Genomic DNA, 13621 nt, shown 5'->3' with positions numbered 1-13621 from the left:
CATTTCGTATTTTATAACTTTAGCATTTGCTATTTGGATGTTGGCTAGTTACATAAGTCCACAGTTACTGGTACAATGCTATTTAAATATGGTTAAATCATGATAGCTTGACAGTTTTAAATATAGCTCGTAGTTTCCAGGAGCTTTTCAACACCTCCGATTTTGAGCACCAAAATATATTGTGCAGTGACAAAAGGTGAAGCTTTACCAAACGATTGTATGTTTATTTTTCTTAGCTAAAGCTTTCTTATTACAAACAGTAGCTTCACACATTAAGATAACAATCTTTTTTAGGCCACAAAACTGCTCCTATTAGCACAAAACAACATTATTTCCCAACTGCATATGCATCTATGAAGAGAGCAAACAATTCAAACTCAATCACGTAAGAGGCCGAACACATTTTATATAAATCAAACTGTCATATCGAATTCCAATCAAATTACTTTAACATGAGTTTAACTGTCATTGTAACTCCTCTGTATAATTTAGGAAATTGTTAATCTTTGTACTTGAGTTTAGATAAATCACTGGCATACGCATATGTCACAATATCGACATTGATCTACTTTGATTTTGAACCAACAACACCGCGGTCGATAATAAACAGTTAAAAACACTAACACAAATTATCACAATACTATTTAAATATGGTTAAATATTGATAGCTTGACAGTTTAAAAAAATTGCTTTTTCAACACCTCCGATCTTGAGCACCAAAATATATTGTGCGGTGACGAAAGGTGAAGAAAGTCTAACGGTATCATTGCAAACATCTACCATTAAGGACATTGGAATAGCTCAAGAGCAGGGATTTCAGCCAGTGTTATTCTATGTAGTCTGAAGAAACGTGCACTTGAGGTGTAATGATCATTTCCGGCCATAAGATGGCGGTAGAAATCCTTAAAACCGAGCTCAGCAGCACTTTTCTTTTAGATTTTAGCTTATAGTTGAACCACCACTAACATATGTAAATATAAAAGTACATTTTCAACATTTTCAGGCACATTCAGGCATTGTTACACTTTCAGTAGAAATATTTAAGTTGAACATGTGGTTGCAAAGTGGCCCTGCTCTTTAATAATGGCTGCACACGCCAGTGCATAACACGTGGTAGTCACGGCCCACTTTTAAGGAGTCAACTTGACAGTATGAAGAGTAGTTGGTCTCAGTTGAGGCTCCATTTGCATCCTTGAAAAGAGGCATCAGGTGATCCGACAGATCTGTAACATCAAGTGTGAGGTCAATGACAGGGACTTCATTCACCTGCACATCAATGAACCCAGAGACGGAGGCCGGATGAAAGCAAGGAGTTTCTGCTTGAAAATGTTTTCATGCAATGGCTTTAACAAGCGACAAGGATTCATGCAATAAAGCAGCCAACAAAATACAGCCAGTGTAGAAGACTTTAGATTCTCCAAAAGTCATAACAAAGTCAATATCAATTGATTCATGAACGGAAGAAAAAAAAATTGATGTATAATATTGTTGCAAACAAAGCTGTCACTCTAAGAACATGAGACTGAATGTAAATGCTCGCCATGTGAAGACTAAATACATCATACAATATTGGTAATTAATTAAAATAAACTTAATTTGGTTAGCAAACTTCGTTTCTGGCTCCCTCTAATGTCATAACAGTGTAACTGCAATGCAATAGCTCACATTACTCATTTGTTTACCAAAGATGTTAAAAATACTATTGTTGTATCAGTTTGTGGTTTAATCTTCCTGGTAACTTGAAAAAGTTTCAGTACTTCCACGTGAAAACACCATCAATGAGCCACTGCTATAAAGCAGTTTGGTGACAATGACAATCACAGACTCTCCGGGATCATCCAGAGAAAGTAACATAGTGAAGAACATTCATTAAATTAAAGCTAGAGAATTCTACTACATGACTCATGACTGTTCAATGTTAATCAAAAAAAGAATAATGTCAAGATGTTATTAACGGTTTCTTTACCAAACCTGTGAGTGTGGTTTAATTAATCACCTAGGAACGACGATGATGCATTCAGAAGCGTAGGACAAATAATGCAGAGGAAGAACGTACACGGACAGAAGTATGCAGTTAATTTGACTCAAATAAACTAAATCAAAAGTATAAAATATTATTATCTACTATGATCTTTTGAACAGGGGAGTGAAACTCAATCACACAAGAGGCCAAAATCTTTGAGTTCTGGCATCAACCAGAAGTACGAGTACGATAACACATTGTCCTTAAATTATTGGAAGATCAGTCCATCCTACTTTTTCTTATCATTTGTCCTGCATCACACATCGAATTCCTTTCCTTGGTCGTCGGTTGAACTAATAAGGTACATGTCGACCATTGAGACATTTCCAATATCTTACATAATGAGCATCTGTATAGGTCCCAATATCAACATTAATATACTTGACAATAAAGCACACTGAAAAAAAGGAATGCATTCTCTATTACAAAGAAGATGAATGAAAACGGAGCAGAAGCGATGTTAGTTTGTTATGTTTCTGAAACGTTCTTCCCATTAAAAAGAGGTGATTGATGAATGACAAAGTCACTCTCTTAATAGCCAGAGCCAGACACATGCAGGTGGACAAACATGCAGACTCTCGGACCTGGTCTCTCTTGACGAGGGACGAGCCACAAACGGCCCTACATCCAATCACAAGTCCTCCTCCTCTTCTTTATAGAGCAAATAGATAAAGCAGGCGGTCAACGCTGCCCCCATCAGCTAGCACATGGACACACACATGGATTAGTCAACTCACCACACACAGAGGAACAGATTTGTTCCTGGAGACATTAGATCAGTAGAGGATAATACAACCTCAAAGATTTTAAAAAATAAAAGACCACAGACAAATGAACAAAAAAGTTAATAGTAACCACCTTTTAAAATGGTTTATAGTTAGGCTGCTTCATTGATTGTTTTTTTTTTTAGTTTAATATTTGATTCACAAATAAATGGTAAATGGCTCTTACTTATATATTCACACACACAATCACACACTGACGGGAGTAGGCTGCGAAGCAGCACTAGCTCAACCATCAGAAGCAATCAGGGTCAAGTCTCTTGCTCAGGGACACAATGCTACAATTTCGTTCATAGCCGGGATTGAACCCACAACTTCTCAGACGCCGAGTCGACCAATCTACCATCTGAGCTATGAAAACCTTGAATAAAATGTATTCTATTTTAGTTTAATTATAGTTTAAACTCTACGAAGCTAGATTTATTAATTTTGATTGAATCATAACCATGTTTTAAAAAGCTAATTCATTTTTCTTCCATCTTCTATTTTTTAAGTTAACTTTTTTAATCTTTTGCTTATATTATGGGTAAGACATTTACTTCTTTTTTTTTTAAGAGAAAAAATGTGATTAAAAAGTTTTTTTCATTTTAACATAAAAACAGTTTTGAAGTGGTTGTTTTTTTATTGAAGAGAAGGAGTTTAGAAGTCATTGCTTTGTATTGAAATGAAAACTGTCGTTTTTTTGTTGAATATACCCTTTTTTTTTTAAATAGATTCTTTTTTTGTTTGAAGCATTTTTTTTTAAATTCAAAACCTTTTTTGATTGAAGCTTTTACAAAGAAAAAAACTCATAAAGGTGTCTTAAGGTAATAATACATTTGAACGGATATTCTTTTTTTTTTTTTTTTTTTGACAGCCATTCACACTGATGGGAGTAGGCTGCACACCTGCGCCAAGTCTACCATCAGGAGCAATCAGGGTAAAGTGTCTTGCTCAGGGACACAACAGTAAATTATTACTTTTAAAAAACATAATGTTTTCAATATGTTTAATTCATGTGTTCTCAGTGTCGCACCTGCACGTACCTGCAGACACGACACTCCGATGCCAACAGCTCCGATGATCTGCAGGTGTTCGGCCAGAAACTGCTGCAGCTTGGTGATGCAGCCTCCCTGCACAGAAGATCGTTGCTAAAGTTGAAGCCAGGACTCCTCATAATAACATGGATGTGTTTTTACTACTGACCTCCACTTTGTAGATGTTGGATGGGTGGTCTCTCCTGCCACAGTGGGGCGTGACACTCTTGCAGCAGGTGTCAGGAACCAGCCGCCCCTCGGCCTGATGGGATTTTATGTACGCGCTGGAAGTCCAGTCGTGAGAGTTGTTGCTGCCGCAGCACTTGAGCTGCACGAGGACACTTCACTTTTTAGCATATACAATATATGACACCAACAACTGTACATTGACAGAGTCCATACGTCCTGCTGCAGCTCGTCCACTGCCAGAGTGATGGCCGCCTGCCCGGGCTGGGCGTAGTTCTCCGTCATGGTCCGACTCAGATGCTGCTTCAGCTCTTCGCTCAGCTGGAAGCAGCAGAATCGTAATGGACAGGATTCAAGGATAAAAGATTGATTGATGTTTGACCACGGCTGCGTAAAGAACTAGTACACACAAATACCCTCATAATAAAACTTCACATGGAAGATGAGGTCAAGAGGTCAAGCACCTGTAACTGAGGTCGACAACATCTTGACCATCTTGTAATGTTTGATCTTTGTTTTCAAAAGAGTTCCAAAGAAAGGCAACTGAGTTAATGTTGCAATGTTATTTATAAACATACCAGGGAAAATTTATGCAATTTATGCAATAGCCAGCAATTTATGAAAAATTGCTGGCTATTGGTAAAAAACAATTTCCTGAAGGAGACCTCCTGAGGGATCAATAAAGTTTTACCTTACCTAACCTTACCTTAAAATGTCTTTTAAATAAACAGTTCAGTTGTATCGTAGTGATGATGATATTTTTGTGACCACTAGGTGTTAATAAGAAGCTACGTTAGCATTTCAGTTGGTCTATTTCTAATTGTTGTAAAGGCTCAGACAGTGAATAGTTTTTCACCATGTCATCTTGTCCTTTAGTTTCAGTCTATGTATATTTTTTTAATATACCAATTTAATACAACCATACTCTTATAAACATACATGATCTGGAAGAATAAGAAACTATTATTAATTATTGTAAAGAGCCAACAAAATGATCAAAATCTTTGATGAATTTCATTAAGCATTTATAGTACAATTTCAAAATTCACATGTTTTGATATATACAATCAGAGGAAATTAGCTCCTTGACTGATGTATGCTCGGTCTCTGAGCCTCTAAAAGGTATAAAGATATGCCTCGAGTAACTTTTTAACTCCTCAATTTAAACCTTTCTATGGGGCAAACAGCTAATATTACACACCTGTTAATGTTATTAACAATATATCATTTTAGCGTTAGCATGACTTACTAAAGCAATTATTCAAGGCGTACATGTGTTAACTACGGAGCCCCAGACATGACAAAAGTAAAACCAAAGTAGTGTTTAGAAAAAGGAAAAAAAAACTAATTTGTAGAGTATTACATGGCCACAGAATAAATTATTCTATTTATATCCAATTCCTCATGGTCATCTGCCTGGAGCTCTATTTGAAGAATAAACCACTCTGGATTTCTTGACCAAGACTTACTTTTTCATGTCCTTGAACAATTGTTTTTTTTACCATGTGCGGGGCTCCTTAGTGTTCCAAGTAAAATAAATACAATGCAAGTTAGATCTCTGAAAAGGAATCAAATGTTTTTTTGTTTTTTCTTATTCCAAAATATCTGCTCAACTTTCAGTCAATAGGACATGAGCTGCTACAGCTAATGATCATTCACCCACTCGTGAAAGAAAGATGGCAGAGTAACAATGCAGTAACTCACCCTCTGGTAATAAACATAAGCCAGAACTCCAGCAACCAGTTCAATCAAGAAGATCAGCAGCAGCACACAGAAGTACTGCGGTACAAAAGAGGAGAGAGATTCATAAGGACGAGAATATCGACTTCCAGGAACACTTTCAGATTCATTGCTGGAATACATGCGTGCACACATGTAAACGCCTCCATGATATGTGGTTAAAGATCTCCACCCCACCTCCTGTCAAACCTTTACATCTCATCAACTCTTGTGCAAACATAACCCCTCGCTCAAAGGTTTCACTCCCACTAGATATTCCGAGGAATATCGTGAGCAGGAAGGTTTGCCGTGCCGGAGGCTACAGCAGCCATATATGCACATATTGTAATACAAACATCTGCCGGTTCTTGCTGAGCCGTTATTGATGATAGTAATAACGTTAAAGTGTGACCTTCATCCTCAACTGAAATTTGAGATTTAAAAGCTAAAATTAAAACTTAACCCATATATAAATATTATGGTTTCACAAACTGTACGTGGATAAATATTGGGCAATGTTTTCTTGTGAATGTATCAAGCTTATATACCGATACATCCACAGTCATTTGTATTTCATTCATAATTAATCATATTATCATAATAATTCATAATCATTCATTGTATATCATTCCTTAGATACGATTTTAGCCAATCAGTTATTCATGTCTCACCATCACATTGAAAAAAGAGCACATAAAAATTACAATTAAAAAGCAGGTGTAAAAAAGAAAGGTAAATTTGAATAACTTATTATTATATCATCTTTAGGATTAAAAAAAAGAAGGTAAAATCATTTTATTCTTCATGCGATAAGACCTTCACATGTAAGAGACGGACGGACTGTTTTAGGTTTGATATATTAGTTTTAAGATTACATTTTTTGTTTCACTTGATTTTTCAATTTTTGAAACATGGGGCCTTATTAATCTGCTATTCCACACTATTCAGAAAGAATGTACAGGAATTGTTTTTGTAATATAACGAAGCGATCAGAAGCTGATCCTTTTGTTCAAGTCTTCTCGACGAGAGTCACAGACGTTCTTGTGAAACAACATCACGTCTGTTTTATCAAACTGAAGCTGCAGAATGAAAGCAGCTAAAGCCGGTTTCCCTCATGTGATCACGTGATCGGAGCGATCTCCTTGAAAACACACTTATATAAATACACAGTCACATGATTTAATTTTAAATTTGTAAACAAACAATTTCATTTTATAAATATAATGAGAATTTGCTTGTGTGTTGCAGCTGTGCCACATGTTCATATGAAGCTCAGATGATCAGAACATCTTAACAACATCATCAATACTCAGTGCTTTAAGTTACTGATATACAGTTTTATTCTTGTTAAACTCCATTAAAAGAGACGATCAGGGGACTATTTGAAACATGTTTAAAATTAAGTATTAGCATTAATAACCCTGTATGTAAATATTTACACCGAAGTCAGTATGAACTCATTTAAATGTAAGCATTGGAACCATGACAGAAATGTTTAAATGAACAAATATAAACTGTTAATCCAGAAAAACGATACTTATGCAAATTCTTTAGGCGACTCAAACGGAAAGCTGAGGCCCCATTTTTTTTGGAGCTCATTGTCCCAAAGTGTTGCTTCACGTTGCTAAAATAAGATTATTATTATAATATTAATACGATTTTTTCTTCTGTAACATTAATCGCTTTCAATTCAAAACATTACTTTATGAAAATTCTGCATTCAGCAAATGCATCTCTCTTTAAAGATGTTCTTGCTTCACTTCTCAACAACATTTCATTAGTTTTAATCCAGCAATCTTTAAACTCCATATTAGCCGTTTTTAATCTGAATTGAAATCTTAATCTGACTCATTGGGACGGAACTTCTGATAAAAAAAGATGCTCATTGGGTTATTTTTTAAACTCATTTTCTCCACAAACTTCACTTCCAGGACCCTGTTGTGCTGATAAAGTTTTAAAACAACTTATTGAAGTGACTAAAATTGCCAAAGTTAAAATGTCACGTTTTACAATAATGTGGTGACTACAAGTGAAGCCTCATTTGTTGAAGTTTGTTCCTCTTCCAGCATCTTTATCATTCTCCGTCGCCACATTAATCCTCTACATGTTTCAAGAGGAGACGCATCTTTACCGTGGAGAGGCAGCTTCTCTGCTCTCGAATGACGGCGCAGCAACCAAGAACGCCGGTCACCACCACCAGACCGCCCGCCAGGATGAGGATGTACGCGGAGATGGCGAGCGTGCTGGAGGCCAGGAGACTCAAGTACTGACTCTTCTCCAACAGGGTCCACACCCCGACCCCCAAAACACCCGCTCCACCCACCTGAAGAGAGACGGATCGGAGACGTTAGATGGTCCATTTGAGCTACAGAAATGACATGCAACTATATTTCCAAACATGATCTGGAGCCAAACAAAAACAATCCAGGATTCCAGTCATGAGTATCACGAGGTGGTGTGAGAACATTTCCTGACGAAATATCCTGGCCCGGCTCCAAGGGAGGCGTCCGGATCTGCTCCTCCCATCAGTGTCAAGGATAGGAAATGCCCGAGTGTCTCCTCTTAAACCCAACACACTAACACAAGGACTTTGTAGCTCAATTACAAATTGGATAAACACGTTTTATAAGTTTATACATGTAGTTTTTAGGTTAACATTAACAGAAAAACCTTATTCAAATATAGATGGTTTAAAAAATAACTTGCATATCGTACTTAAAATATTTCGTGCTCTGTGTTTTTCATGGACAGATTTCTTCTTCGTTTGGTTGAATAAACATGAGTTTATGAGCTAACTTATAATTAACCATTGTGTTATGTCAGGGTCAAGGTGACCCAAGGGCCTGTAAACAAATGTGTTATCAAATGTATCCATCGCGTTGCCTCCGTTTACCTTGACCCAGAGGCAACACAAGGGATACCACAAGCACATTTGACCCTGCGATAACACAAGGGTTAAACCTAGTGTTCAGCAGATTAGATCCTGCAGTACATAATGAGAGACTAAGAGAGCATATTAACAGTGCATACCTCTGCCAAAGAGATTATTTTTATTCTAAAAAGTACAAATAATATTAATAAAACGACCACCTTGATTTTAACTTGTGACTTAGATATAACTCCCTCAGTCTCAAACACTGATTGACACTGGCCTTGAATATTTTTCAAATCTCTTCTCTTAAACGATGTTGAATAAACAACAAAACACTCTAACAGTCAAAGATTTGTTTAGATGAGTGATTTCCTTCTATGTCGTCTTTTATTTTTTAAAAGCTGTCAGGCTAGTTCTGAAAAGGCTACGTGCGTGAGCAGCGTCGGGGAGAAAGTGCACATCTATACAAAATCGAGATGCTACTACAGAAACCTACAATATATCTAATTTGATAGTTTTCGTTAAAATCCATTCTGACATTAACATCTGTTAACAAATCAACCAAGGGGGGGAAAAGATTTTATGTCAAAGGTAAAGTTGATGATGATGGTACATGTGAAAAATTAGCCTAATAGTTTTTAATATACGTACTAAGGATGTGAAAAAATATTGATACACTGACATATTGCAATATGTTTTTCACTATACCATAACTATATTCAACAGAAGTGTAACAATATTTTTCCTTTTATCTTAAAATCATTTTTTTAATCAGGGTTGTTAATGCTTTATATTTCAACAAGTGTGTTTTAAATAAATGTATTATTTTAATTACAATTAACATGCAAATATTTACAGCGTTTATTCATTTTTTGTGTTTCAGTTTAACTTCCGGCCGCTGGGTGGCAGCAGTCATTACTACCATAGCTAAAGGAACCCTGCAAGATGCAAGCTATGACTGAGGACGAGAGGATACAGTCAACTCCAGCAGCTTTTGAAGCTGATGTTTGGAAATATTTCGGTTTTTGAAAGAGTGAAAGCAGATACGACTTTGTCAAGATTCACGTGGTCTGTAAATTCTGAGTAAACACCAGAGTCAAGTACTCGACAATACTACAAATATATCCTTGTTCCTACAGTCGTACAATCGTATCATTGTCTCTGTATCTTGACATGTATTGTATAATTCTTGACAATAAATACCCCCACTACATACATCACGTATGCTTAAAAAAAACTAAAACATTTTGTGTCAAAAAAGGCCACTTACCCAAAAGAGACAGTTGAAAAGAAACAAAAGGTACTTGAGACACATCGTGACACAGAAGTCCTGCTCTTCTTTATACTCTGCTGACATCTTGAGTCCTCGTTCTGCCTGAAATATACATTTAAATTCAGATAATAATTGTATGTTACAAAATAAACTCTTGTATAAACCTGGAGGAAAGAAACTTATTGAGTTTATATATTAATTATGCAGTTGGTTGAACTGAGGAAGAGCTACAAGCCACTGGTTGTTTTCCCATCACTCTTTAAGAACATATAATGACAAAACTGTCTTCCATGTTTCATCCGCACATGATGCTCAACTGACTCATGCAACTGGATAGCTGAGCGTCTGTCTTTTGACCAGAGGCAAAGACAGCGTTCCAGTGGAGTGAGAGCACCAGACTCTTTTGTTCAATGCTGCCTCACTAGAGCTCTGAAGATGATACATCTAACATGACATGAGTACATTCAGAAAGGTCATGATACTATATTCTTTTCTTATCAATGAAAAAAAAAAGGCTGTCCCTGCACAGATTTTTCACTTTTTTCAAAATTTCAAAAATGACTGAATCCAAAGTAATTCACCGTGAAAGCATGTGTAAAATGTTGGCTGGCATGTGACCTCCAGGCCACTGAGAGATGGTAAGTGAATCGATTTTCTGGGTCTGAGTGCTTCCCACCTCTTGGCCTTTATTTACTGACCCGACTTCAGGCTCAATTAACGGCTCCAGGATTTATGGGCTGCTCAGAACCGATGAATAATTTAGACGGAAAGAGTGCAAAAAAAAGTTGAAATGCTTTCATATTTAAGGCATTAGGCATTTTCCAAACATCAGGTAAACATAGTTGAAGGTCTAATAGAAAGCTGTTATTTTTAAATCATCCACTAGAAATCAGCAGTGAACCCATTAATCTTTTCATAGGAAATGACAAATATTTTCCACCCGCTGGGTGCATCTCTAAAATCTCCCCCCAAAAAGTCAGAGTACATGCCTGAAAAAACTCTATTAGTGGCTTTACTCATGTTACCGAGTAAATGAAATATAAATGAAGAAGTATTGAAGTTCAAGCAGTAATAAAGCCAGAAATACACTATTTAAAAATGCATTTACAAACACTAAAAACATGTGTTGAGTTCGACCTTGATCTTGTTAAACTAAAAGTTTGAATCAATACTTGAAATCATATAACATTAACTGATGATGTTGATACGGATAATTATCATGAATTTGACATCCAACATAATATTGTTTCATCCCTGTATCTATTTTTTTTTAGCGGGTCTCCAACATTACCAAGATAGATTCCGCTAAAAGAAAACAGTGTCTTTGTAATAGACAAAATGTTTAGACTCGTGTTGTGTTATCAGTTTTATCTTGCCCTTTAAAGTATATACTTTATTGAGTATTGTTTTGATTGTTTAAGCGCTTTGTGACCCTGGTCTGGAAAATCGCTATACTAATAAAAATTACTTACTTACTTACTTGCATAATTTCTCTTTTAAAGTTTTTTTTTCTCCGATTTTAGATTATTTATTGTATGTTAAATGTGTGGAATATTAATAATAATACAATAGGTTCTTGTCAATACTTAACTTTAACTAGGAGCACCTTAGAAAAAATCCATTTAAAAAAAACAAAAATGTTAGTACCGTTTTAATCCTGTGTATGATTCTGTTCTTTACTTGAAATATTTTGTTAAACAACTGACAATGCATTTTGCATCACAAATGCATTTTGCATCACAAATGCATTTTACATCACTAAAACGCTACTGTATAACTGACAAAAATAAAAACATTCTCAAATATAGAACAGTTAAGTATGTACCTCGCAAACCAGCAAATCATCTGCAATATTCCATAATATCTTAAATATTTAAGATTTAAGACTATCATGGTAGTGGTCAATGGTGCTACATTTATGTTTCCTGTATTTAAAACAAACGCTGTTGACTGCAGAAAACACTTAAAATGCAGGATATTATTATCCATTACTTGTAGTTTTTATTTTAAATCGTCGTTTGTTGACGCTTGGCTCGCGTCGCATGTGTAAACGTACATCCAAATACCTGCGTCTCAAACCTCATAGTTAAAGTTCACGAGACAAACTATGCTGTGCAACCGTGGAGAGAGAAGTTAAGAGAAGATAATATTTTCTTACCTTTCAAATCTCACTGTTAAGTTCAAATCTCCTGGATAGTTGAGAAAATGCTGCAGCAGTGAAGCTTGTTGCTCCTCGTCTGCAGCTGCGTCGATGCGGATGATGCGTTCACGCCCAGCTCGTACATTACAGGCTTGCTTCAAACTACATATAATGATGTTCAACTTGATTTTTTTTTAAACACTCTTATTATGTTTTATATGTTAAAAACATATTATCTGATCAGTTTAAAAAATGTTTTTATTAATTACAGCTTAACTTTCTTATTATAGTCGAAACTTGTTTGATTAAACTAGATTTGATGTTATTACTATTAATATTACTTTATTATTAAAAATATTTGAATACTGATGAGAATTGTTCGATTACAGTTTTATTTCGATTACAGTTTTATTTTATCATTACAGCTAGATTGAACTAGATTATTTTGTTATTATTATTAATGTTACTTAATTATTAAAATATTTTATAATTATATCATATTTTATGAGAATTGTTTGATTACAGTAGATTGTTTATTAGTTTTAAGGTTACTTTATTATTAAAAATGTTTTAATAATTATAAAAATTATTCAATTACAGTTGAAAATTGTTATAATTACAGTTGAAAATTGTTTAATTATAGTTGAAAATTGTTTGATTACAGTTGAAAATTGTTTAATTATAGTTGAAAATTGTATTATGATAGTTGAAAACTGTTTAATTATAGTTGAAAATTGTTTGATTACAGTTGAAAATTGTTTAATTATAGTTGAAAATTGTTTGATGATAGTTGAAAACTGTTTAATTATAGTTGAAAATTGTTTGATTACAGTTGAAAATTGTTTAATTATAGTTGAAAATTGTTTGATGATAGTTGAAAACTCAGTAATTATAGTTGAAAATTGTTTGATTACAGTTGAAAATTGTGCGATTACGGTTGTTAATTGTTTTAACCATTAGAATTCAGTTGAATACAGATGATAATTGTTTTATTTCAGTCTATAATTTGGTCAGCTACGTACAGTTAAAAATGATTGAAAAATCATAATTGATGTATAGAAAATAAAAATGTGTGTGACTAGAAGAGATTGTGAAAAAGCGTATACATTTTGTGAAACTGATGTAGTGGACAAGAAGTGATGAATGTAAAAATGCATTACGATACGAGTAAAGGATTTGTATTATAAAAGGTTATATAATCATTCGTTCAACTGTTCTTATAAGATCTAAGAGGGGCTGAACACTAAACTTCTTGAGAACGGGCAGATTGACGAGAAAGGCAAGAAAAGGAGCAAACTAGACGCACAAACCAATATTTAGTCCGTGGATATCATGACATTTCTGTTTACGGCGTCTCATCATTGACCAGAGAGCACTCGTGTAATTGAATAATAATAGTGGAGGAGATGCTGTCTGACTGCAGAGGAACAACATATGTGGGTTTTTAATCTTGTTTCTTTGTCAAGCTTCTCTGTCTTTCATTACATCTGTTTTCCTCAGGAGAGAGTTGAAAAATAGATGCTGGGTCAGGCTGTTTACTTTGAGATTTATATCCAGAAAATAGACTTATAGCAGTAAATCAAGTGGTTATGTAATCTCAGTGTTTTATT

At 35.0% G+C, this 13621-nt stretch overlaps 1 protein-coding gene across 1 annotated transcript; it reads right to left on the bottom strand.

Annotated features, from left to right (window-relative positions):
* Positions 1–314: 314 nt before the first annotated feature.
* Positions 315–12104, bottom strand: tspan11 (tetraspanin 11). The gene is made up of 9 exons (XM_087785861.1): positions 12030–12104; positions 9869–9973; positions 7858–8049; positions 5712–5786; positions 4224–4328; positions 3991–4149; positions 3831–3917; positions 2608–2723; positions 315–1223 (listed from the first exon to the last, which is right to left on the bottom strand). Exons 2-8 carry the CDS (start codon positions 9953–9955, stop codon positions 2655–2657), a joined length of 774 nt encoding a protein of 257 aa, XP_087641987.1. The 5' UTR covers positions 9956–9973; positions 12030–12104; the 3' UTR covers positions 315–1223; positions 2608–2654.
* Positions 12105–13621: the final 1517 nt, after the last annotated feature.

This window comes from Callionymus lyra, chromosome 3 (assembly GCF_982586985.1).
Source record: "Callionymus lyra chromosome 3, fCalLyr1.hap1.1, whole genome shotgun sequence".
Classification (NCBI taxonomy): domain Eukaryota; kingdom Metazoa; phylum Chordata; class Actinopteri; order Syngnathiformes; family Callionymidae; genus Callionymus; species Callionymus lyra.
The sequence above is the reverse complement of the archived record's forward strand: the minus strand, read 5'-3'. Positions and strand labels throughout refer to the sequence as shown.

Bases quoted from the DNA above. Each gene is read 5' to 3' on its own strand.
- tspan11 (XM_087785861.1), bottom strand. From the start codon at position 9,955: ATGTCAGCAGAGTATAAAGAAGAGCAGGACTTCTGTGTCACGATGTGT. The intron at 8,050-9,868 runs GTAAGTGGCCTT...GTCTCTCTTCAG, and splicing joins TTTTCAACTGTCTCTTTTGG to GTGGGTGGAGCGGGTGTTTT. The intron at 4,329-5,711 runs GTGAGTTACTGC...TGCTGCTTCCAG, and splicing joins CTTATGTTTATTACCAGAGG to CTGAGCGAAGAGCTGAAGCA.